Consider the following 26,529-nt stretch of genomic DNA (forward strand, 5'->3'; position numbering starts at 1 on the left):
TTATATTTTAGGAATAGATTAAAATTGCTTCCACTTTTGTGTAAGGCGTTTTCGTTTGAGATCGCTTTTAACAGAATTGACAAACATACTATACTAGTGGTATTGCTTTAAATAGTTGTTTGAGAGAGAAAATTAAGATTAAATTCGGGAACATAATATAAGAATACATATACTAACGCATATTTCATACATTAATATGCATTCAGCATTCAAATTCGTACCAAGAATATAATTTGTAACATACCTAAATGAATAAAGTATTAATAACTATTAAAATACATTGTAAAACGGCAAGCTAAATAAGTTAGTGCAGATCTATAATCAAATAAAAGGACGTTCTTTATGTTTGCCAGTTAATAAAATGGACAGACGTTGAAGTGTTTTTAAACTAATGCCGAAATGACAGATTTTTATGTAAAGTATATAATGTAATAAACTGCTGAATTAGAAGTAAAAAAAAAATATTTTCTGGAAGAAAAGATCACCGACTGCAGTTTATAAAATATGAAAATTTACTACAAAAGGAATCATCAATCGGTTCAAAACCACAGAGTTATCGAGTGAGAAAACAAACGAAATGGTCAAGTTGAGAACCTCTTCGTTTTTGGGAACGTCGGTTAAAATTTCAGCTCAGATAACATAACAATAATGATTAAACCATAACTTCGTCCTAGCAAGGTATATCGAAGTCCTAAATAAGTATACACTAAATAACAAAAAGTGTAAACTCCAAACTTAGATTAAATTTGTTTAGTTTTTATAATTCCCTTGCTATGATTTACGCACGTGTACTAATTTGTAATTCAGGTCGCAATGACAACAGATGGCGCTGCCTCGATTTCGGACAGGGGCCATTAAAACAGCTTATTGGAGTTTATAAATACATTGAGGCCTTAATGCTTTCAGCAATATGAGTTGTTACTTTATACTGTACTAGTCTCTGGCCGCGGCTCCGCCCGGGTCGACCCTGTATTAAAACAAAATAAAATATACCCCGTGACACAGATTACCTGGCTTTCTAATGGTTAAATGATTTCTAACATCGGATCATAAGATTCAAGTATTCGTCTTCTCAACGTCACAAACTAAAAAAAAATCACGAAATTTACCTCTTTTAATTTTTTGATTAAGAATCGGTTCAAGTTTTGAATTTTAATCCCAAATATGTGGAATCGATAGTTGATGTCGTATTCTGTTTTTAAAGTTATTTATTATCTTTTAATTATTAACGATATCACTTTTAATTATAGTACGTGTTTTTTTTAAACATAGAAAATTCATGTTTAATTCTTGTATATATTTGATGCGTGAATGGCTATATAAATCAGATAAAGTTGAGACTGATTTAACATAATCGCTTTTCACACAATTGTATATGCAGCACACGAATATTTATGAACTTTAATTCTGTTCAATATGATATGTTTTTAAGTATAGCAAAATTGTCATCGTATATTTTCAAATATCATCATATCACCTCCATGTTTATTTAAACCTTGAATTCAGCTAACAGTAAATTAATAAACAAATTAAAAGTAATAAAGTAATATTAAAACCAAACTAAAACATCGGTTATCGTTAAAACCAGGTTTTTCTGGGTCGTTCCGCTTATTTATTGGCCCGATAGAAAACAGCGTGGCCGGCGTTTTTTCCATGTGAAGCCCTTATTTTTGTTATTGGGACACGGAAATGCCGCTCGAAGCAGAATCGCCTTGTATAATAAGCCTTTTTCAATAATTTTGCCGTGGAAAGGGGCTTCTCTTTTCTAAACACAGGTTTATATCCGCCCTGTATATTTCTGTACCAACTAAAAACGAGTTGAGGTCAAAATAGAGCGAAAATCAATAAGTTGTAAGCGCCAGGCCCACGACTTACTGGTACAATAACTTATAGCCTGTCTAATATAACCCTAGATTGTCGTTTTAACTGACATATAAGCTAAACAGAACTTATCCAGATGTAAGTCTTGGTCTTGGTCTTGGAGTTTGTTTTAGTATCGTATGTCAAAGTGTCCCCATTGTCCAGCTAAAGCTCTCAATGGAAAATGTTTTTCTTGAATTTGAAATTGTTGTATTGATTTGTGCCTTCATTCCAGGGCAAATGTTCCTGATGAACCGGTTCTTCGACGGCGAGTTCATGACCTTCGGCCTGGACGTAATCGCCTACATGGAGTCTGACCAGGAAGACCGGATCGACCCTATGATTTACATATTTCCTAGGTTGGTATTTGTATGGACCTTACAGGTCTTGGTTTTAGGTTCTGAGAACTTATATTTATAATTTATTATTACATTTAAAAAAAATCGAATTTGAGACATTGTGACAAAAACATGTACTCTTTCACGATTATGACTCTCGAAGGTAAATTTAACTTTCATTCTATAAACCAAAAGGGTTTAATTTCAATAAACCAGCCAGAAAATATCGAGAATTTATTGAAGACTATATTTGATATTATTACTATTAAATTGGATAACCATGAAAATCTTAATGTTTTTTCCCATGAATAGATCTAAAACAGCTTGGTTCAGGTCAATATTTATGTTTCAGAATGGTGAAGTGTACACTATTCAATAAATTTGGATCATCGGGCGAAGTGGAGAGACACGACGCGCTCTGCATTCTGCCGCTGAACGTGGTCAATGAGAAAATTTACGTGTTTCTCTGGTTCTGGTTCGTCATCCTAGGAATCCTCACATTCATCACCCTCATATATAGAATCGTCATCATCTTCTCCCCACGCATGAGAGTCTACATGATGAGAATGAGATTCAGGCTGGTCAGACGAGACAATGTAGATACCATCGTACGGCGGAGCAAAATGGGAGATTGGTACTTACTTTACATCCTTGGGGAGAATCTCGACTCGGTCATATTCAGAGACATCATGCACGAGTTCGCGAATAAGTTAAATCACAACTATCAACATCATATCCACGGTGTTCCTGACGCGTGACCTCCGGTGCCAGGGTGGGTGTTCCACACGTGACTGACGTCATTACAGCGCCACATGGACCCTCCCGTCTGAGTGCGCTGTAATTAACAAAGTGTCAACAGACTTCCAAATTTTTTTCGTTCACATGTGAACATTACATTAGCGGACCTAATTGACTGCCTAGAGGCACCCCACGCCCACGCTGGACGTTAAATCCGCGGAGTGTATCATGTATATCAAAGACTTGTTTAAACTGTATTTTTAAACTTAACAGTGCAATTCTAAAAGCAATAATAGATTGTACTTAATGTTTAAGAACGTGATCTCAGGATGAATTATGTCGAAAGCCTTTAAAAAGTCATCGGTGACGGCTATCCCGTTAGAGTGTCTAGTGTTCAACTTTTAGAAGTACTTTTACTAGTAGTTTGGCTGCTCTTAGAAATTGTTTGTCGAGATCGCTTCGTTTCTGTAAACTAGCGAATAATATTGAAGATAAGCACACAGATAGCACACCACTTGTCTTTTTACACGATTTCTCACTTGCAAAATGTTTCAGACCAAATATGAAATTAAAAGCAATAATTAAATAATCTATGAACGATGTAAGAATTTTAGATTTAAGGTTGATTGGCAATAAATCGATGGTAAAATAAAACTATTGTCTAGGAACTAAATACATTGTGACATATTTGTCCACATGCGTACTCAAACTTTTGCGCGCCAAAAGACATAATTACGTAATTAAATCAGGAAATGAGTAATTTGAAATAAGAATAAGTGGAATTGGCATTGAGAATTCTTATCTTCAATTTGCTCATTCAGTCAGTTATTATTTCGACTTACGACGGAAAGAAAATCGATCCGAAAGGTTTTCTACAAGCGGGTTGCACAGGAAAATTTATATGTTATCTAGATGAATGCTGAAATAGATTGATTTTGTATTCATCTCGTTCAGATTCATCTAGAATTTTTATTAAAAGGGTCGGCTGAAAGATTTTAGACGAAATATGTTGGAATCTTGTTGTGTTTAATAGTAGTTTATATTGTATATGTAAAGGTTGTTTGTCTGTTCCAGTGTAAGCTGTAACATTAGTGCCACTGATGTTTTCTTTACTTGCCAATATCGATATTATTTAGCTAACTCAATAAACACATACTAAATTAATAAAAATTATTATATATACACGAATACTGCCATTGGATAGATTTAATCGAGCATTAAGCATTATAGCGCATTTAAATTTAATATTTATATGTTTTAGCGCCGAAATCTGGAAATGTTGCCAAAACTATATCAGTTATTTCAATTCTAAATTGATCTTAAACGATGTATATATACAAGGTAGATTAATGAAAATATTAAAACAGATTGACCAAAGTGTTCATATGCCATGAGGCGTTCATTTCCAGATTTATGCCCTAATGAATCTATTTATTTCTAGTCACTTATTGACATAGTTATTGACGGTGCGGTTTCTGCATTGCCAATTACTACGTTGGTCGGATAAATCATGAGAATAATTTATCGAGAATGAAACAGTATTGTATTTAGAATCATAAGCGCCAAATATTGTGCCAAAAGTGTTAAATAGAGGGATGTCAAGAAACGAAGAAGTTACCACGAGAGATACCAAATAAATAACGAAAATACTGTATGCTTTTTTATTTGTGCCTTCACACCTGGACCTGAGAACTACGCTATGTTAAAAACTTTAAATGAACACTTTGTTGGATGTTTTATCGAGATTTTTAATGTTATTTTTGTTTCTAAGACATATCGGTTAGTAATTTGAGCAGTGGTGTTTTAAATGAATCATTTAGGCACCATTTTGTGAGTGCATCTCAATTTTTAATTGTGTTATTGTTTTAAAATATACTAAGACTAGTGCACCGATATTAAGAAAAAGAGGATTGTATCCCTTGAGTGGGAATAACAAATAGGCCATAAATTTTGCCTATGATATTAAATATCAAAAAGTAAATAAATATCTAAGTCAGTGAAAAAAGTCCCGAAATTCAGTTATTTTTTAAATCATGAACTTACAAGCTTTACCACTGATAATGCATTATATTATATAATATGTAATACATACGCATAATCATTATTTATATACACACTAACAGTATTAATGTGAAAGTTTGTTTGTTTGGATGTTTGTCTGTCAATCATGCTGAAACTACTGGACAGTTTTTATTAAAAATGGGTACACAGACAGGGTATGAGATGAGTTATGTGATAGGACACTTTTTATCTCGATGAAATGCTCCCTTGGGATAAAGCAGGAATCTTGATATCGGGCGGATCCAGGACGAGCGTCTAGTATCAAAGAAAACTAACCCTAAGTTGAGAGGCGATGCTACGTGGGTTCGAATCCTGCCTCGGGACATTTTTTCTATTTAATTTTCTATTATTAAAAAGGAATGATTTCTCAAATAAAACTGATGTTTCCAGCTGACGTTCACATATTCATACTATTGGATATACATATTTAGAGTTTATTTTTTACAATTTTCTCGAAATTTTATCAAAATTAGTACTTCAGTTTAGGTGAAAATTTACCTACTTTAACGCTCATAATTAATAATGCATTTAGATGCGCTAAAATAAATTTATTTAAATGAAATTTCACTATTAAAGAAAACACGGACATATGTTCGTTGGTATAAAAATAAAAAAACCTGCCTCTAAAAATACATTTCAAGAAAAACTAAACCGCCCTCAAATTGTCACAAGTACACACTTAAATGTTTAAGTTTGACTCAAAAGTTTGAATGCTGTATGAAGCATACGAGTATACAGGCGCTGTATATCAGTTCTATTTTATGAATCCTAAGATCGTTGTGACGCTTCGATGTAGATTTATAAAAGTGCTGTAACACTATTTTCGTTTTAATCATTATCAGAATTTATCCTCTGATAGATGATTTTAACTTATTTATAAAGATCGATAACTGTTTGAAACCGATTAACTCAAAAATGAAATTATTTATTAAAGTACCCTTAAGTCTCTCACTACCCAAAATCTTTCACTGCTTAAGTATATTATTGTTCATTAGGTATACCTTACTTTGGCTTTTTAGAATTTAAAGTATTCAGGTATATATGATTGTCTAGGCGGTTAGCACCCAAACCCCGATATTGTCTAGTTATTCTAAAATGCACACTGATTTCATAGTATATGGGAAAATAAGTAAATAAATTTCAAACGATAGATGCGACACTTTTCAACAGCTGCAGCTTCCATCTAATTTCTCTATGTTCACCCAAAGAAATTGGGAGCAAGTTTTCTGCAGCGCTAGTTTCGCTTACAGGATCATAAACATTTCACAAACTGCAGTGCACATTAAAAATTAACAGGTTTATTGGCCCGGCCTTAAGTCTATAAGGGAAGTTAAGGAGCATACGTTGGGAATAGTTTGCCAATTCTTTAAGAAAATTCAGCTACAAAATATAACGTATTTTTTAACAATGCTAATCACGTAAGACGACCAATATATGAGTTCTGCGTGGTTTTTTAAATCTGCATAGAGCGCTCGCATTGCTTCACAATACATACTTTATCCACAAAAAGTTATTTTACATAAAATTTCGGTAATCATTCGATATAGCACCAGAAGCTTTTTTAAAGATATGTTTGTATTTTTAATTCTTTTAAATAAATTAAAATAACCTAATATAAACTCTTTCATCCGTACCCATTGTTGTTTATTATCAACGCTTCATAGACTAAAGACAAGTAAAATATATGAAACATAATAAATAATGTTCACAGATAATTCAAGTACATATTAACGGCTTAGAACGTTCTTAACTGAATGAAATAAAAGTCTGCTATAGGTTATATTAAAATATCGGTCAAGTTCAAAGAAGGGATAAGTCGGTCGAGAGGTTGACGAGTCTTAAGTCTTTTTCAACGATTATCAATATATGAACAAAACTGGATTTACATTCTTTTAAACGGAACTGTTAATTTTATATCACAAGAACATTTGTTTTAAAATGTAGAAATTATAAATAAGCATAAACTCGTCGCTCGAGTCTTCCTTCATCATTTCAACAGCTAGGAAGAGAATTTTCTCCCAACGTCAATTTTTCCTAACAACTGCAACCTGGACCACATCAAAGCTGGGATGAAAAGGCTCCTTCTAGGCAAACGAGCATCCAAGTACTTCGCCGCTTCTCATCAAAGCCAAACCAATTGAATATAACACAGACCATATCCATGTATGCTTCAAAAATATAGAAAAAAGAACTTCGTTTAAATAAAATTAGATGCGTCAAAACTAGAACGCAGTTAAGGACGCCAAGGAGCTTAAATTTTTGACCTTTGATATTTTAACAATATCTCTTATGGATTCGAAAAAGTCTGATTTGATGGCGTTTTAGTTTGTTTGTTTTAGTCACTCGAATACTTCTGTTTCATGTTATGTTGCAAATTAATTATTTTTTTGTATTTTATTTGCTACAGTTAATAACGTATATATTTGAATTGTACTATCTTAATAATATATTGGTTGTCGCTTCGTGCCATCAAGTACACGTTAAACATTCCTTTACCATAAGGTTGCCTGGAAGAGACTGCTATTGAGCAATAAGCCGCCTTTTAATACATATATTCCGGCAAAGTCTTTTATTATACTGACTTCTTTATTTTTTACCGGTGATATGTACTATAAATAATAAATAATCTTCATATAAACGCTTTGTACAGACCATTTTAACCGGTTTAAAATTAATATAATATATATTTTTTTGTATTGTCTATCGCTTATCTGTCAAATAGGGATTTCCATTGCTTTTTACACACTAAAGTATATCAGTGACATTTGACTCTTTCGTTCCTAATAATCGTATTAATTTATATTCGAATTACAAAACAATTTTTATTGTTTATGATTACGCGCTGACACGGAAAACCCCCAAACTATATGGGCATTACCGAGAATTATCTGTTCTCTTCTTAAAAATATTAATTATAGTTTTAAACACTAACTGACACGCTTAACTAAGGTATCTCTTTTCTTATACTTATATATGTAAGGAAATTATTTATGTCTACAGATCCTAATTAGGAACTTATGATTCACACCGCTCATTTTCAAATTGAATCTGTCTGTTTAAAGTTGTTGAAAGTCGAGTCTCAAAAACTCGGTTACATACAAACATACAGGTGAAGCTAATAAAAGCGTGTTTGTTTATTAAAATGTCTTGAAATTTAATACCAATTTTTATACTTCGCTCAATGTTAAAAATGTAACAGATATTAAATAAAAAATATTTTAATTAAACCAATAAGAAATTGATTTCTACGATGACGATTCTTAAGCACATCTAAAATTAGTACTTACAGCAGACTAAATAAATCGTTAATTTGTATTTAAGTTGGTTCGTAAATAGAAATCATGACAGCACAAAATGCGTACGGCCATATTGGGATATATTCAGTAGATATTCTGGGGAATATCTACTGAATTTGACAACATATGCAAAAGCATGGACGATAAGCAAACTATTTCTCATTTATAAAGCATTTAAATGCTATAAAATTAATATTGGACGAGCTAGACGCTCGTGCTCTATGATTGTGAAATACACGTAATGTTTAAACAGGCATTATTGAAACATCTGGTCATTATACACAGCGTTGTCTGGAGTAAATAAATCATTTCACCGACTGTTACTCCCAGCCATAAAACGTATTGTGATTTTGAAGCAGTAATATTTGCGTAGTGATGGTAGACACCTATTTGATTAAACGTAAAAATAGTGCTGATCGAATGGCTGTCATGGCGGGCAGTTCCTAGAAACTAAACAACGAAGAAGGAAAGAGATCACATCAAATTAAACATAGCGTATCACTACATAATATAAGACAAAGTCACTTTCTCTGTCCCTATGTCCCTATGTATGCTTAAATCTATAAAGCTACGCAATGGATTTTGATGGGGTTTTTTTTAATAGATAGAGTGATTGAAGATGAAGCTTTATAGGTATAATAAGATCTATTAAACTACTCCGAATTTAACGCGTGCGAAGCGGCGGGCAAAATCTAGTGTTATGTAAAAGTTGACGTAAAAAAATCCGAATGTGTCTTTTATCTCCTGATTTAATTATTATTTCCCTTTTAATGATCAGCAGCTGCGGAGATAAATCAAATAAGTATTTACATAGCTAGGTAACCTTTAACTCACAGAATCAGTTCTTGGTCGATCTATTATCAGTCATAATTCCAATTATGTGTAGCGATCTTATTATAGCGAAGTTTTACAATATACAGGATGTCCCTAGAAAGACTGTGAAGAGTGAGGCAGAGCACCCCTTGGGCTACCATCATCACCCCCACATGAGTGGTGCGATTTTTTGTAGTTTATGTGCTTTGAGATTTTTCTCATACATCTCGGAGAGACAATTCTAAACATATTAAAGTGAATAATGGAAATAACTCCTTGATTTTAAATTTCGTATTTACGGGCCGGTCTATTTAATATAAATATATTGCGTCATAAAAACACAGAACAATTTATAAGGATGTGTGTGTGTTTGTTACTCTTTCACGAAAAACCTACTGAACCGATTGCAATGAAATTTGCTATGTACACAGCTGGACAACTAGAATAATATATAGGCTTTTCATCCCGACATTCCTACGGGATACGGACTTACGCGGGTGAAACCGCGTGGCGCAGCTAGTATTTCAATAATTTTATGACGACTAAAACCAAGTGGAAATGTCGTCACAGTCGTCTTTCCTACACTCTGTATAAAAGAACTGATACTTCTTAGAGATAGTACAGTTACAAACGAGAAATCAACGAAATGTTGAAGGTGACAGTTGTGTTCCTTGCTGTGGTCGGCGTCAGCTTTGCCGCTATGGCGTTGATGAAGCCAGATCCGAAACCGGCTAAGTATAGTAAGTGTCATTATGATTTTTTTAATCAGTGTATTTATTACTCAAAGAAAGAATCTATAGTTTCACTGTCAAATTCGAGAAAATTTCATGCATTTATTATAATGACTTAATGTCCTATCGCCCCCATGTGGAGCAAAGGGGAGCGTCCACAGTTCGCTTATATATTCTGACCTTATTTATAACACATATTAATTATGTAAACAACATAAATACATAATATTTATTAAAAAAAGAAGGAGAAATGTAAAAAAAATTAACAAATACGTTGAAGATTTTATTTACGAAATGAACTAATTCAACATATATTTACTTTATCATATCTGTAGTGTTGTGATCTTTTAATGAAAATAAGATTTTTTTATTTTATCACTTTTTTAGTTGAATTAAAAGTCTTATCTCTTATTCCATTTATTTAAAAAATAAGTATTGTACTAAAGATTTTACAAGTATTTGTAATGTCCACATTTCTACAAAAAAAATCTCAACATCCCTTGCGGGAGGTACCACTCTCACATATACTCTGAAATCTGAAATACCCAATAGGATGTTTCCGTACTATGATTAAAGACTAACGAGATGCTTTTCGAATTGTCTATGAATCTCTATCTTAGAAATTACTTTGAAATCCGTAAGTGACTTTAAACTTTACTTGAAACGCAGCATCACAATCAACACAAATTAACAAAAAAACAAATTCAAAATTCGCTATGCATTTCACAGATTCGCAAAGAATTAAGAGTGAATTATCGATAATTATAGAGTATAGAAAATGCATATATTATGGTAAACAAGACGTCATAAGATCGTGACCGTACGATCGTAAATCAGAGAGCAGAAAAATGTACAAACGGGCGGTTGTGTTACTAGCCGTAATCGGCGCATGCCTCGCCGCCAAAGCACTAATGAAGCCAGACCCAAAACCGGAGAAGTTTAGTAAGTTATAGATTATAATAGAATTATATCTATCTACGAAAATAATTAATCCTTATTACATTAGTGTTGCATCAGGTACGTAACGAAACTCCTTCGAAACGGATTTTGACAAATGTTTATGACAATTTTTTTTATATTTCTTTTCGGTAGTTTTGAGAATAGGTATTTGATTTGTTTTTATAGGAATACGTAATTATGGTGACCTAGTATATCTTTTATAAAACGTTTGTTGTTGGATCGGCTAGTAGAAAATATTTGATAAATCTATTTATTTGGAATATATTGTGATATAAATATATGATAATAATAATAAAGCCTTTACTTGTTCCTTACTTATATCTATTTACAATTTTATGATGGTTGTTAGTATGGTTAGTATTGACAAAATCTATTATTAAATCTCTTTTCTATAATATATTGTTAATTTATTAGAACCTACAGCATGTAATAAAATATACTAAGGACCGCTTTTCGCGGTAAAAGCCTCCTCCAATTTTTTCCACTCATTTCTAGTTTTGGCTAATCTAGTCCACAGAGCACCAGCATGATTTTTGATGTCATCACTCCATTCAGCGATTGGCCGTACTCTTTTGCGTTTTTTATAAAGAGGTTTTATAAATAGTCGATAATATAATAAGTCGTTGTTAATGTATTCTGCTTGAGCAAGTAGACTCGCATATAACTATATTTTATACATAACATTAAGTTTTTGAAAACGATGTCTGCATGTGGGCCTTATTTATTTAATACATTTGCTATTTTAACTGTGTTAAAACAGCCTATTATATTGAACAATAAATAATAAACAATTTTCAATAACATAAGGATAATAGATACTGTACATTTACAAACTGCACATATTCATAAAATAACAAATAACCTATGATTATTATCTAGTATTGTTGCATTACGACAAGGTTAACGATAAAATAAGCACATGGTTTTCCTTCTTAGCTTAACGCCCGCGTTTAGCGGCATATTTTTTCCTACACGATTCTCTCTAGCTATTATACTATAACAGATACAATAAGTTATTTTGCTTTTATAATAATACTAGCTATCCGCCCGCGGCTATGCAAGCGTAGTCGCAACAAACTTAGACCCGGGGTTTTTCTCGCATGTTCCCGTGCCCGTGGGATTTCCGGGATAAAAACTATCATATGTCCGTCTCCTGGGTCCAAGCTACCTCTGTACAAATTTTCAGCCAAAGTTCGACACTACATTCTTTATTCGAACCGCAAGGGACTGGACTGGACATTCTTCCTGAGTCTGTGTTCTCTGACGGGTTTAATCTGGGGATCTTCAAAAGTAGAGTGAGCAGGTACCTCCTAGGGAAGCGCGCTCTAAGATGGAGCGCGCTTCCCTCTACTACATCTACGCTTACCAGCAGGCGAGATGATAGTCAAGCGCTTCCCTATCAAACAATGAATAAAAACATTAGTAAAGTTATTATTATATAGTATGTGCCGTGTTTGTATGTGTTAGTATGTGTTTTAAACCTGCGAAGATTACAATTACGTACAATTACAGGGGCCCTTACAGGTCCCTTTAACAAGCATCTCTTTAACTTAGGGATTACTGACAGTCCGTTATGTAGAGCGTGCATGACGACTGAAGAAACGGCAACCCACGTGATCATGGAATGCACGGTGGTTGCGGAGTACAGGGCAAGGCATTTGGGTTGTCCTAGGTCCCTCCCTGAGGTTTTCAGCAGCCCTCACAAGCTGCTTAGCTTCATGGAGGAGCTGGGATGGTTCCAGCTTTGACTGGCTACCCCCCTCCTTTTCTTTCGCGCAAAATAGGCGCTTGACGTCGAGTTGCGGAAAACGAGCCCGTATTATTAATAAGTATGTGCCGTAGCAGATTATGCTCAAGAGGACTAAGTGAACTAAATGCGTGTTTTTAAATATCTGATCCTGCATCAAAATAGACGCGTAATGTATGAAATGCTTCAGAAGTGGTAATTTGATCATGTCATGAAAACATTATGCCACAAATGTAGTACGATAGGAAACAATCACTAAGATTTAAGGTTATTTTATTATTAAAAAACATGCTTATGTATCGTCAATCGTTCAGATTTTTCGTTCTTATTCTGAAAATAACACCAACGCGTGCAATGTGTATTGCTTCGTTAGTTGAATAAATGAAAAACTAAATGTACAAGTCAAGGGCAATATGCATTAAATTGAGAAGAGTTGGTTAACTGTCGGCCTTGAAATTAGCAGAATTAGAAAAAAAATAAGAAAGACACAGGAACTCTAGTTTTCAAATGAAAAAAGAATCATTTTTGGTTCACCCAGGTCTTGAGAAACTCTGTTTCTATTCTTTCAAAATTTCTCATTTATAAAGCATTTCAATGCTATAAAACTAAAAATTAAACTTGAGAAACTCGTCCTTTTTTGGAGTCAGTTAAAATTAAAAAAAATAAGGAAATTGTAGTATAAATTGATTGGAATTCAAGCTAAACTAAAAAAGAGACTCAAGACCAGACTTATGAACTTGACCTTTATCGGAGTTAATATTATTTAATATTTATTCAAAACAAATATTGCATCTCGTTTTGCGAGAAATATATGGGTTTTGTATATAAAGATCAAACACATTAACTATCCAAACACAAATAAACTAATCGTTATATTCATGCACCAAAATTTTTTACAACTTTGAATATTGCTCCCATCTAGATTAATTGACAAGAATCCTCGCCTACACTTTTAAATATCTCTCGCAATATATGTATTTAATTACAACACAAAACTATCGCAAGCTTATTCATTTTGATTGAGCGTTTTCTACAAGATTTTTTTTACGTTTACACATACAAGAAGTAGCTATAAAAATATAAAAGTGCTTCGAATGAAAATAAGTTAGTCTTAAAATGTGAAAATGTACTGGCGTAACTTGAGAGAGACACAAAAGGGCTTGCAGAAAGTGCCAATTTATAAATTCGTTAATTTTAAAATACTTCAGACATTCGAAATAGAGCGCATAGATTTTGATAGACGCCTGGTGACAGACGGACCGAAATCCAAGTCTTACTTATAGTACTAGGTAACCTTACCTAGTACTATAAGTAAGACCTATGTTAACTGACATACCTATGTCAACTGTGGTAATAGGCTTCCATTTTATTCTTCGGGTAAGGAGATTTAACAAAAGGCGCCATATTTCCAATCGTCGATAATCCGCGCTACCCCATTGTTAACAGTATCTATTATTTCGATCCGTCCGAATGGCGGATTGGCGGAAAATGATTATTTAAAATACAATAATAATAACACGTTTTCTTTGCAGAGAACGTAGAGGGATGTTACATCAAGCAATTGGACCAAGTTATTCCGTACGGTGAGTCGGCGCCATCGCAACACCATTGCATGGAGTACAGATGTGGTGGCGAATATGTTGATGTGGTTTCGTGAGTATCTTTAAACAATAATAAATACGTTTTGAATTTTTTAATATTCATAAGCTTCACTTATATTAAAGATGTATAAATTGAGATGGATTGTTTATGTTTAAAGTCAAAAAACAAAGAAAATAGTTTAAGATAATTCTTTCACCAGTAAAAAGTGCTATCTATTATCGTAGGGTATATTCTTCTTATTCGAACTTCGATGACTTGAAGCAATTCAAATAAAAATTGGTCAAGCGCGAGTCGGATCCGGGACTCTAACGTCAAGCAACTGTAAAATGTTCACACATTCAATCAAACATCATCTTTAAGCATATCAATTGTCTCACTATCATGGTTAATGAGCTTGGTAACAGACTGATGGACAAACAAACAGATATACAGACGACTACTCTTGGTACGGAACCCTAAAAAGCATTAATGACTGATAAAATCGTCGAAACGTGTGAAACCGCGGGGCGCAGCTAGTAAAGAATAAACTGACCTCGCTATTTAACCGCAAAGATGTCACCTCTATAGTAATAAAATTTATATACTACGTTCGTATGTCTTATATTCTAAAAATATAGACGATAGTCTGATAGGTATATGACTTCATAAAAAGACGGCAATTTAAAATTAAGGTTTCTACCTACACGGCTACGTACGCAAAAAAAGTAGGTACCTAGGTGCCGCAGCGAGCGCGCTGATCGCTTTTAAGGGGTAAGGTGTAAGGGATAAGGAAAGCATCGACGATAGGAAAAAAGGAATGAACTGGGAAGTGTGAGGAAAAGGAATCGGGCCTCCGGCTCCTCCACTCACAGAAACAAAATAGCATGCCTCTAATTCTCACCGGTTTTCTCTGGGTGGGATACTTCCACGGTGCGAGCTGGTCCACTTCGAACTCGACTCCCATATATTTATCCCATATGTTTATTGCTGATGCCATAGTGCGAAACGAAATTCAAGCATTTATTTATTCAAATGTTTTTCGAAAAACTATAGATTATCCAAATATAACATAGAAATAATATACCTACTGTTTGGAATGCAGATTGATCAAGGAAGGGCAAAAAAGTCTGTTATATTATAAAATAGTATTAAATAGTAATTCGTAATTATTTTTAACAAGAAACATTGTCAAACCTAGACCAAATTTAAAAAGAAGCAGACAGGAATCACTAGCTTTCAAATAAAAAAAGAACCATTAAAAATTGTTTCGTCCAGTGGAAAGTTCTAAGAATCAAACTTGAAATCCATTAAAATTACGAATAGAACATTTAGCAATTTTTTTGACAATTACGTACATTACATTAATTTTTATTTTTAATTTCAATTTCGCTATGCGATATATTACCTCGCTAAGCTGTAAACAATACAGATTTAATCTCTCTGTAGCGTTAAAAGTTTCATCTTCCATACGATGAAAGTTATTAAGCACTTCGGTAAATTTGTGTTAAAATTAATTGAATCATTATAAAAATAGAAGGTCACACTTAAGTAAATGTCTGGGGATAACAGCGGTTGATAATCTGATAATATGGTGTGTTATTTAGCGTTATTAACTTACCAATGTCATGATGTTTTATGAAACCGGTCGTGATATATAAATTGTTGGATGTTGTCGCTTAAGAACCACGTAACAATTGGCATTATTATGATATTATGTAAAATTTACATTAATTTAAAACAGCAACTACAGTTTCTTGTCGCCTCTTCTCGGTAGAAATAGCTTTCTGTTCTGGTAGTAAAAGGTAAATGTTATGACGAATCAAAAGTGCTTTTAAATGTCTTGTTTGAGTAGTTTATTTGTAAACATTTGAGGATAGTGTTCTCAAATTATTGAATAGATTTTTTTATTTTTCCATCTAAATGCTACTAATATGTTCTAATTAGTAATGAGTGATTTATTTTTTAAATTTAATATGTATGTTTTTTTAGTATAAATACGCTAAATAAAAACTGACAATAACCGTTACATACACTATCTGGGCCAAAACCAAACCCTCCTTTTTACCCAACGGTGAGAACAGGATTTTAACCTAAGTTCCCAAAAACTTGGAAGGTTCTCAATTCGATTTCTTTTTAGGTAGATACACGATAACTCATCGGTTCTCTTGTAATTGGTAGGGAATTGCTGTCTTTTACTCCCATTTTATATATCTGGCCTGATAACTCCCACCCAAGGCCACCGATGAACTTTTTGTTGAAAATAATTCTATTTGTTTGTTTGTAATAAATAAAAACGACAGCGAAACATTGAAAATTACTACAACTAATTTATTGAAATTTATCATTAGAAGCGTAGACGCGCTTCCTTTGCGAATGTTCATGGGCGGTGGTGATCGCTTACCATAAGGCAAACCACCAGCTCAGTCTCCGCTACGACAACAAAAAACTTTTCTTGAACTATATAATACGATATGAGTATCCGTTTACGAAAAAGCTGTGTTTAAAAGTAATGCTATTTTTGTATCAATTTAAAAGTTTGCCCAACTGTTTCGTAAACGGTGTTTTTAACCGACTTCAAAAAAAGGGTTATCAATTCGACTGTATTCTCGTTACCTCATAACTATTGGTTCAACCGAAGTATAAATTATTTAGTAACTAGCTGCGCCCCGCGGTTTCACCCGCGTAAGTCCGTATCCCGTAGGAATATCGGCATAAAAAGCTGCCTATAAGTTATTCCAGTTGACCAGCTAGCCAGTCTACGTACTAAATTTCATTGCAATCGGTTCAGTAGTTTTTCAGTGAAAGAGCAACAAACGCACACACATCCTTACAAACTTTCGCATTTATAATATTAGTAGGATATAAAGCTGGTGCATATCATGTGGTCCGATTTAATTTAGTCTAGGTCTGGCCGTTTCAGAAGGCGGTTGTTTTATAATACTTCTTTTTTTTTTTAGATGTGGCGCAGTAAGCGCCGCTCCGCCGTGTCAAGTGGTTAAATACGAAGATGTACGAGCACACCCATACCCTAAATGCTGCCCACAAATTAAATGTCCTCAAAAATGACCTGTATTTCGATAGCATTACTTATTATATTATCTTAAACGTTATTCGAAAGGAAAGGATTAAAAGGATTTTTTTTATTATATGAAAATAAAACTCGATAGATATTGTAATTTTGTTTCATTTATTACGATTGTCCATCTAGATACCTTTAATTTTCTGGCATTATACACGTATGTTTTTTACTTATTTGAAAAATCTGAATAGATTTGCACATTTCATTTTAAAATACAAGCTATCCCACTAATATTATAAAAGAGAATGTAACTCTGTCCGTCTCTTCTTCACCCTTAAATCTTTTGATTGATTTGGATGAAATTTGGTACAAAATGGAAACTTGAGAAATGAAATCCTACGGGACAAGAACTATGCGAACTCCTTCGACTATGTGAGCGAAACCACGGGTAATATCTAGCATCTAATTCCATTCCGCCTTTTTTTCTAGCTATCGTCTCTTTCCTTGTCTATGATGTCAAATGTTTTAGTCTGTGGTCCAATGGTGTTACCGTAATTTTATTACTAAACATTACTTTTTTTAATTATTAATAAATATTAGATATACATAGTCAGAATATTTATTGCAGCATCTAGATTAAAATAAAAGACCACATCAAAAAATCGAAGTCATATAATTTCAACTTATTACAAAAAATATCATTTGTTGGATACATTAGAACTTAATAAATTAATAAATTATATTAAAAATTCGCTACAAAATACAACTAAACACAAATATTGGAAAAATTTAAAACTAAAATAAATGCGAGATTATAACTAAAGCCGACATGGCAATCATTTGAACTTCCGTTAAATGTCTTTTGATACCATAGACAATATTCATTTCGCAAAGCTCCGTCTACACAGTCAAGTGAAGCATGAAGGAGAAATCGTTCAAAACTGTGTAGACAGACCGTTATAACACAAGTTGGATCAAGCCATTTGACCAAACGTGCAAAATCAACATCCATACAATACCAGAGACAACGCTTATTCATAATATCATAGTTCACGTGTAAATCTTCTTCACAAACAAATGAAAAGGTACCGGTTATGTAGTGGAAAATTTCCAATATAAATTTAATAAAATCAAGAAAAATTGAGCAATTCTATATAATATTCGGGAAATAGTCTCAACAACAGTCTAGTCTAAATTTCAAAGGTTATTGCAACATATAAGGCAGACAGTATGTTTGTATATCACAACCTTAAGACAATCGTAGGAAATAATGAGCCGAGGGTTGCAAGTATCAAATAAATTATCATACAAAAAATGTAAATTGTTCGCTTCTATAAATACACAACCAAAAATACAGAAAATTTTAGGACACATATTTTTATTTCAAAGCAAAAAAAAAAAATTAATGATATTTTATAATCAACCCGATCCGTCTCGATCTAACAAAACATAATCCCTTCGAAAGAGATGATAGTGTAATATATAGGTCTCCTTTCCTCCTTCTTTCTTCCTTTAGTTTCCTATAACTACATATGTATGCAACACTCAGCCCATTTTATTTATGTGTAATAGTGAAACTTGGCACTTAAAAATTAAACTCCCAAACTTAATTTCTGTGTGTATACACGCAATTGGAAAAATTAAGAGATTATTGCCTCAATTACTTTAACTCTAATTTTAAGATAATAACAATAGTCAATATTTCACTTAAGATTGCTTTTAACCAATCAGAGATTAGTCCGAACGCATCGCGGTCTGCCATTGGGCAATATTTAAAAAAACTTATAAGATCACCCGTCACTCCCACAATAGCCAATAAGGGACCAGGATAATAATCCCTAATCCATACACACATGTCAAATCGATGATATTCGAGCAGCCAATGAGAGACGAGCCGAGACGCATTGAGCCCTCTCATTGGTCACTTTACAAATGTCAATTATTATAGTAATAATAACAATGTATACATGTACAATCAGTCCGTAATCACAGCGTTTAATATAGTGACATCGTTTGATAAGACAAAATTAACTATAAAATTATTTCCAGTCTATTATTGCTATGCCTTTAAAAAAGTTAAATTAATTTTGAATGTGGAATTCTGTCTCGTCCAAACATGTCACGTAATAAACACTATAATATTGTGTAAAATTATCGAAACCATTGTATATATTTAAATGAACACGTTTTAGGCCATTTCACACGAATCTCACGACAAACACAAGTGTGCACTCCGATATCCGATATGTCATACAAACATGATATACAACATACAAACAAACGTGTATTTTATATACATAATAATATTTTAATTTAATACATAGCTTATAAATCGTGTCAATAAAAATTGCAATCATACACTACATTGCATCTCGCTCGCTCTAACGCAATTTTGATGTAATGCCGTCTCGCTCGCACGTAGCATTCATTACGTATCAATCAATTTTAGTATTTAAACACTTAGCTTTAGCGCCTTTTTAAGAACTTCAACATTATCCGCGAGGTACATTTTCACTGTAATATATAATAAAGATTCCATAAATTATCCGTAAATTTGATTGGTTTTATTGAAATTAAAAGATCTCAAATATTAATTTCATTATTTTAGCAACTTTTATATTTTAGGTGAAAAATTACATAAAAGTTGGTCATAAGTCATTTTAATAAAGCATTAACTAATAAACATAATTAATCATTGACAAAATATAATTATTGCTCTCTTTCATGCTTAGTGCATACGATATTAAGGTAAAAGTGTTTGAATCGATGTATTAGAGGCAAATTATTTGATGCGAGCGCTGGAAATAAGCTCTTAGATTTTGCATGTAAAATAGATCTTTACTGCATTAGAATAGGGTCGATATTCATATAAAAGCGTATATACATAATATTGTTATGAAATAAACATACATATCGCGTGGAATAAAACAAAATGTTATAGACAATTGGCACAATTGAAGATATTTGACCAAAAATATATCATATACAAGCGGCCGTCCCGTCTTCGGCCGTGGTACATCAGGGATCTGATACGGTGAAATAAACTTTTAAAGTCCGCGCAGTCGATCCGGAGATTACCGCGTTCAAACAAACAAACTCTTCATATTTATAGGTATAGATTAATTGACACAACCGAGAAACCCGAGAGCGAATTAACAATGTCTACGTTTGAATAAAAAATGCGATTCTACTGTAAATCAGGTCCCCTTAAATTTAGAATGAATACACGTCTTAATGCTAAATACAACCTATATAACCTTGTAATAATATCAAAAAGGTACTCAGTTAGGGAATACAAAAGGGTTAGAAATACAGGTGTCCCAGTTTCCAAGGGGTGTTCTTACTATGGACCAATGCCTGACTGTCTTCACTGGAACATCCTGTATACGCAATCTAATAAAAAATACAGGTGTCCCAGTGCCCAATTGGTGTTCTACATCTGGGCCCATACTTGACAATGGGACTGCTGTATATCTACTAAGAAATTAACACATCACAAAACTTTAAAAAAAAAAGCATTTTTGTACGCCAAAAATTGTTTTTACCTTACGACCATTTAACCAACCCTTCATACGACAAAGACAATTCGGATCCCCGCACACGGGCAACCGACCATAATCACAAAACACCGCCACCGGAATATTTGTCGAAGTTTCTATACATTTTATATGGACTCACGGTCCAAATCATATCTCGCAGAGTCTGTGACTGCCGCTAGTGTCCCGTGTGCGGTGACCCTTACGCTTTATAAATTACACTATTTAGTTCAAATACAGCATTACGTTTCCAACCCCAGAACAACCTAGACGTGTTTACTGGCAGCTTCACAACTCCTGAATATATTCTATGATTTAGTTTGTCTGTCAGCTTTCATTTATAAAATAAACAAAATGAGTTTTTATTAGGCTACAATTATTATTTTATTGAAAAATATTCCATGTTATTTATCTGTCAGATAAGTTAAGCAGAACATATTCAGAGGCCGTCAAATCGGCCAATAATGTTATCTATTACAATTTGATTAACATAAAATTGTTAGTGTGATGTTGCTTACAGAGCAAATAACAATTCATCAAAATGTAACATTACTATAAGATATAACTTTGTTTATTTATTATTTTTTTGTTCTTTTGAATTAACTTGGCAAGAATTTTCATAATGGATTTGAAGTGTATGATAATCCGCCACTTCGAAAGTGGTGTACAGTATTTGATGTTTGGGGATAGTCATTATCTTACATGTGACACATGCTAGGTTTAATTGGTTCGTATTATTACTTTTTAATGAGATATACAGTAAAGATTTGTTATCCTGGAAATAATTCCAAAAAGTATATATTATATTGTAAAGAAAAAATGTGAGATTCACTCGTGAGATTTTTAAAATGAATAAATTAAGGCCTTTTAACAGTATCTTTGAAAAATTCCCTATTTTTTAATATTGTTATTATTAATATTCGATTATGGCAACTTCATAGGAAACTATAAAATATTGAAGTGAAAATGTAACATTTACTATCGAAAAATTAATTTAAAATACGGAATGACGCTCTGAATTGTAAGTAATGTCAGAAAAAGAAACAAAGATCAATAAATTAAATAGAGTTTAAATTTGATAGAAAACGAATAAATCAAAGAAGTTTCATGCAATCATAGAATTGCAAAATAAATTGCATAAAAAATATTAGATGCATCCATTGAATCGAGCATTGGATAATGATTCCTATGTATACATAATACAGATTCAAATAACATTATCGCTTGAAATCATCTGTTAATAATGCTATAATTATATACGGAGTATTTCTCTCAATAGTAACAGAGCAAATTTTCAGTTCAATTTCATTTCAAAACCACTCAAAAGTTTTATACTTGTGTAATTCTAACTTCATTCAGCATCATTTAAAAAACTACGCAAAGGAAATCATATGTACACTTAAGGCCAGTATCAGACGTAACATAGGGTCTTATCGAAACCTTAATTATAATTAAACCTTAATGGCGGGTAGCTGGAAATGTCATTCTACCCTCATAGACTCTCTGAAACTATGAACGACGAAATTTAAGAGTAGCTCGAAGAAATTAAACGCTTTAAGATTTTCAATAGATTCAAGATATGATCAATTCATTCTAGCATTTTTTATTATTTATCCGAAACAATTTTAAAATTTTAATACAATTTTCAAGACACGTGTAATCATTGCAATCACAATTACATATTTCTGTATAAAATAAACACGAATGCATTAAAACTAGGGTTTTTTAAATATGGCAACATTTTAACCAAAATTTAAGCACCCCCAAGATAATAAATATATTCAGTACCATCAAGATTCGTCAATATACCATTATCGTCCACCACAAATTACCAATAATTAACTTTACATTACTTGCGGGTACTTTACAGAATCGCAATTACAATTTCCCCATCTACCCCCAATTCCCGCCAATCTCAAATTTCACAACACGAATTTCAATATCAGAGCATCCTAAAAATAGTCGAGTCACTCATCCAGCTACCCCCATTTACCAGAAAGCTCTATATGTACAGTAGGAAGGTGTGACGTCACACGGCGAGCACGGCGATGTCCCGCTCCCGCTTCGTGCGTCACGCACGCGGTCCCCTCTTCTCGCCCATCCCCTTTATCAGCTCCGCTATTAGTTCCCTGCAAATTTAGGTTAATCTCGTTAAATGTTAGCTGTAGGGACACATGTGCAAATAATATAAATAAATACGCTGATCGTAGCTAGTCTACGCTAGTCTATGTATGTATCCTCATTATTTCCCCGCTTTATACTCAAGTCATCTCATCATTAGTTATGCTCGTTTGAAGTGAACCGGACTCCTCTCCCCCCACATGAAGTGGAAGGTGGACAGCCCCTGTGATCTTCCATCGATATCGCTTTGATACCAGCGCCTATTACCACTGCCACGCGTGAGTATAGAAGTTGACCACTACCACCATGGGCTTAGCTGGGCTGCCGATACATGGCACTCGCCATGCAGACAGTGAGGATATTATTTGTAGCTGTTATCCCCCATCGTTGAAGGCAAACGATGGCCACCTTTGGGTTTTAGTGGGTAAGGCTGTGTATGTCCCACTCACCCTCTCATAAGGGGATTATCTTAACTAAAGAGGGGAGACGTACATGCATTTACCAAAGTTAAAGAAGTTGGGTGATTGGTGATGTAGTTAGATATGCAAAGTGATATGTTTAAGTTTCAAATGTCGACATTTTTTTTTTTTACTGCAAGTGATATTGCGCATAAAACGTGTCAAAGTTTTCATTATATTTTGAATATTTCTCATCTAAACATTGGATTTCATATTATCAAACAATCAAATAAAGGAAAGTCTACATTTCGCTACAAACTCACCTGTATATAAGCGGGTCCATATTCCTCGCGAGCATATATAGCAACCACCAATCACCCACGTCCGTCCGTCTCGAGACGATCAGCGCAGACTCGATCGGTATGGTCCTAGATCTAGCGTGGAGCAGCCTAGGCCGGACTGAAGGCACGAAGATTATCACTAGTCTGAAATTTATTAGCTCTAATAAGTCGATTGAATAGCAAAAGTCCAAGAGTGGAACCTTGTGGGACACTTTCATACTAGCTGTTTTAATGAAATGAATGAAAACTACTTCACAATTTAATGTAGATTTTACACAGACATTTAAATGAACATCCGCATGTGATTAAGAAACAAATTAAAACAATATAAAAATAAATATAAATTATGCTCATAACACAATCATCTACAATAGAATACATATTGTATTATATATTGTATGTAATGAGTGATGATAAAAACAACCAGAAACCAGTCGCCAAGCATGTCAACAACATTCTCACACTTATGAACTACAATTCAAAACTATATTACATACAATATGAGATTTTTTTTTTGTAATTCATCTACACACTTCACACTTTCCTTAGATCAACAAAAGCATTTTATTGTGGGAGTCGAGCACGCTTCGGCACGAATTGGGCCAGCTCGCACCGGGGAAGTACCACACCCCCACAGAAAACCGGCGTGAAATAGTGGCATGCCACTGTGTTTCGTACGGTGAGTGGGGAAGCCAGAGGCCCGTTTGCTTTTCCTCAACCGTCCCAGTCCATTCCCTCTTTCCAGTCGTTAATCCATTCTTTTTCCCTTACCCCAAAAAAGCGGGCAGCGCATTCGCAGAGGATCTACCTTTGCGAATGTTCATGGGCGGTGGTGATCGCTTACCATCAGGCGAACCACCAGCTCAGTTGCCCGCTATGACATAAAAAAAAAAAACATTACAACTCACCTATAAACCACGAGCAAGGCGAGGATCACAGCGAGTATGATGTACCAGAACCACAGGAAGATGAACGTCTTCTCGTTGACGATGTTAAGCGGCAGCACGCAGAGGCTGTCGTGCGTCTGTATGGTGCCGGACGCACCGTACTTGTGGAACGTGCACTTGGTGACGCGCGGGAACACGTAGATCATTGGGTCGTATCTGGGAGTAAAGTCGAATAGAATGGTAAAAAAGACTGTTAACTTAGATAGTGACAGTGTCGTGTACGCAACGTAAAAACTGAATAGATAACATATGAAAATTTGGGAAATTTTATTTAGATAGAGATTACAAATTTTAGAAAACAACACTGAAGTCAATGTTCTAATATTGTTTCTTATAATAGTCAGCTATAAGGATGCAAACGAGAAAGCACTTGATAAGTTAGACACGAAAAGAGTTTGTGTCGCATAACGCAATTACAAAAGGTCGAATCCTAAGAGCATTTGAACCGGATTATAAAATCAAGCAAGAGCGTTTTAATGACCTTTGAATGATAACTGCACTGCAAAATGAACTTATGAAACTTTGGAAGAAATGATAATTTTTCTCTGCTTCGTGATGACTAATTGATTTTGGTCATTGCCCCACTAAAGTAAGATAACCGATAGTTTAAAAGGCGGTTACTAAACTCATACTCAGGGAAAGAGGCTTAACGAAACTAATTTATTCTCACTTATCACTACATAATATAAAAAAAGTGAAACAATGTCGCTTTATCTGTCTTTATGTCCCTATGTATGCTTAAATCTTTAAAACTATGCAACGGATTTTGATGAGGTTTTTGTAATAGATAGAGTGATTCAAGAGGAAGGTTTATATAATAACATCTATTAAACTATACCGAATTAACGCGGACGAAGCCGCAGGCAAAAGCTAGTTATGTATATAAAAGATATTCTCATTAAATACACAGCTCTTAACAACTCACCTCTCCTCCTGAGGCACCTCGCTATAACCCAGCACTCTTGTGCCGTAGGAGAGGAACTCGCCGTTGAAGAAGCTGTCCATCATCCACATCTGGAGGACGATGTTCACCAGGCAGAGCAATTCGCAGCCCCAGTAGCGGAACGCGTAGAGCTTGTGCCGCTGGAATATAAATGGCAAGAATTAAATATTATGTGAAATAATAGCTTGCTATTGTGTTTCGTGCGGTGAGTGGGGGAGCCGGAGGCCTATTTCCTTGGCCTAGCCCTTCCCAGTCCCTTCCTTTTTTCCATTCATCAATTCTTTCCTTATTCCTTTTCCCTTAAAAGCGGGCAGCGCATTCTGAGCTTCTGCGAATGTTCATGGGCGGTTGTGATCGTTTACCATCAGGCGAACCACCAGCTCAGTTGCCCGCTATGACATAAAAAAAAAAAATATTATGTAAAGATCTTGTTCAGACAATATTATATTGCTTTATAATGGTCTCGATGTTTAAACAACTCATGCAGATACACGAAATGAATATTTTAATTTCAAGACAGCAAAAAAATTTAGAAATATATTTAGAATTGCACAGAGGTCAAAAAAATAATTGATATTCAAGACATTTTCACAAAATATTTCAATATAAACTGCAATATTAGGGAAAAAAAAAGCTTCGTTAAATATAAAAAAATATTTAAAATATGATGGGATGCGGCCAGCTCTAAAGATGAATTCTTTTTGGATATTTCATAAGCTGTATTTATAACGCAATTGGAATGGATTGGAAGAAAATAAACTTAATTTCCATATCAGAAACCATTTCTCTATCTACAAAGATTCCTTATTAATTAAATTCCTCATCATGTTCTTGTGAAAGACGTCCCACATCATTATGCTAAGGCTTAATTATCTGACATTCCTTTCCTATCTCCGCTCAATGCCGGTAAAGACATGTATGTCGTAATATAGACACTGCGTTCCTCGATAAAGACTCAAGCATAAGTTAATTTTTATCAATTATATGACTTTTCATTAAACTTCTAACATTACAGTACTTTTGAATATGATCACGTTTATCGTATATTAAGTATTTATTGCTGCATAAAGGTTTGTTTATTTGGTGACATAGACGTGGA

General features: G+C 33.8%; 3 protein-coding genes across 9 annotated transcripts in view; 2 read left to right on the forward strand and 1 right to left on the reverse strand.

Annotated features, from left to right (window-relative positions):
* Positions 1–3,445, forward strand: part of LOC119830403 (innexin shaking-B) — a 125,412-nt gene extending 121,967 nt beyond the window's left edge. For all 7 annotated transcript variants that reach the window (XM_038353409.1, XM_038353413.1, XM_038353410.1 and 4 more), the window contains 2 exons: positions 2,096–2,219; positions 2,551–3,445. In XM_038353409.1, the coding sequence (XP_038209337.1) occupies positions 2,096–2,219; positions 2,551–2,956 (530 nt within the window). In that variant the 3' untranslated portion in view covers positions 2,957–3,445. The remainder of the gene's footprint in view (positions 1–2,095; positions 2,220–2,550) is intronic.
* A 7,211-nt stretch (positions 3,446–10,656) lies between these two features.
* Positions 10,657–17,298, forward strand: LOC119830216 (venom toxin OcyC11). The gene is made up of 3 exons (XM_038353137.1): positions 10,657–10,779; positions 14,077–14,197; positions 17,083–17,298. The coding sequence occupies exons 1-3, from the start codon at positions 10,686–10,688 to the stop codon at positions 17,189–17,191; spliced, it is 324 nt and encodes a 107-aa protein (XP_038209065.1). The 5' UTR covers positions 10,657–10,685; the 3' UTR covers positions 17,192–17,298.
* A 500-nt stretch (positions 17,299–17,798) lies between these two features.
* The window catches only part of LOC119829935 (innexin inx1), a 29,212-nt gene continuing 20,481 nt past the window's right edge, over positions 17,799–26,529 (reverse strand). Inside the window, exons 4-7 of the mRNA XM_038352674.1 lie at positions 25,413–25,570; positions 24,449–24,643; positions 23,523–23,684; positions 17,799–22,809 (exon numbers count right to left, since the gene is read on the reverse strand). Coding sequence (XP_038208602.1) covers positions 22,752–22,809; positions 23,523–23,684; positions 24,449–24,643; positions 25,413–25,570 — 573 coding nt within the window. The 3' untranslated portion in view covers positions 17,799–22,751. The remainder of the gene's footprint in view (positions 22,810–23,522; positions 23,685–24,448; positions 24,644–25,412; positions 25,571–26,529) is intronic.

This window comes from Zerene cesonia, chromosome 11, assembly GCF_012273895.1.
Source record: "Zerene cesonia ecotype Mississippi chromosome 11, Zerene_cesonia_1.1, whole genome shotgun sequence".
In the NCBI taxonomy this organism is placed as follows: Eukaryota; Metazoa; Arthropoda; class Insecta; order Lepidoptera; family Pieridae; genus Zerene; species Zerene cesonia.

Excerpts from the sequence above, each read along its gene's own strand:
- LOC119830216 (XM_038353137.1), top strand. The coding sequence starts at position 10,686 with ATGTACAAACGGGCGGTTGTGTTACTAGCCGTAATCGGCGCATGCCTC. Across the intron at positions 10,780-14,076 it reads CCCAAAACCGGAGAAGTTTA|AGAACGTAGAGGGATGTTAC; the intron begins GTAAGTTATAGA and ends TTTTCTTTGCAG. Across the intron at positions 14,198-17,082 it reads GAATATGTTGATGTGGTTTC|ATGTGGCGCAGTAAGCGCCG; the intron begins GTGAGTATCTTT and ends TTTTTTTTTTAG.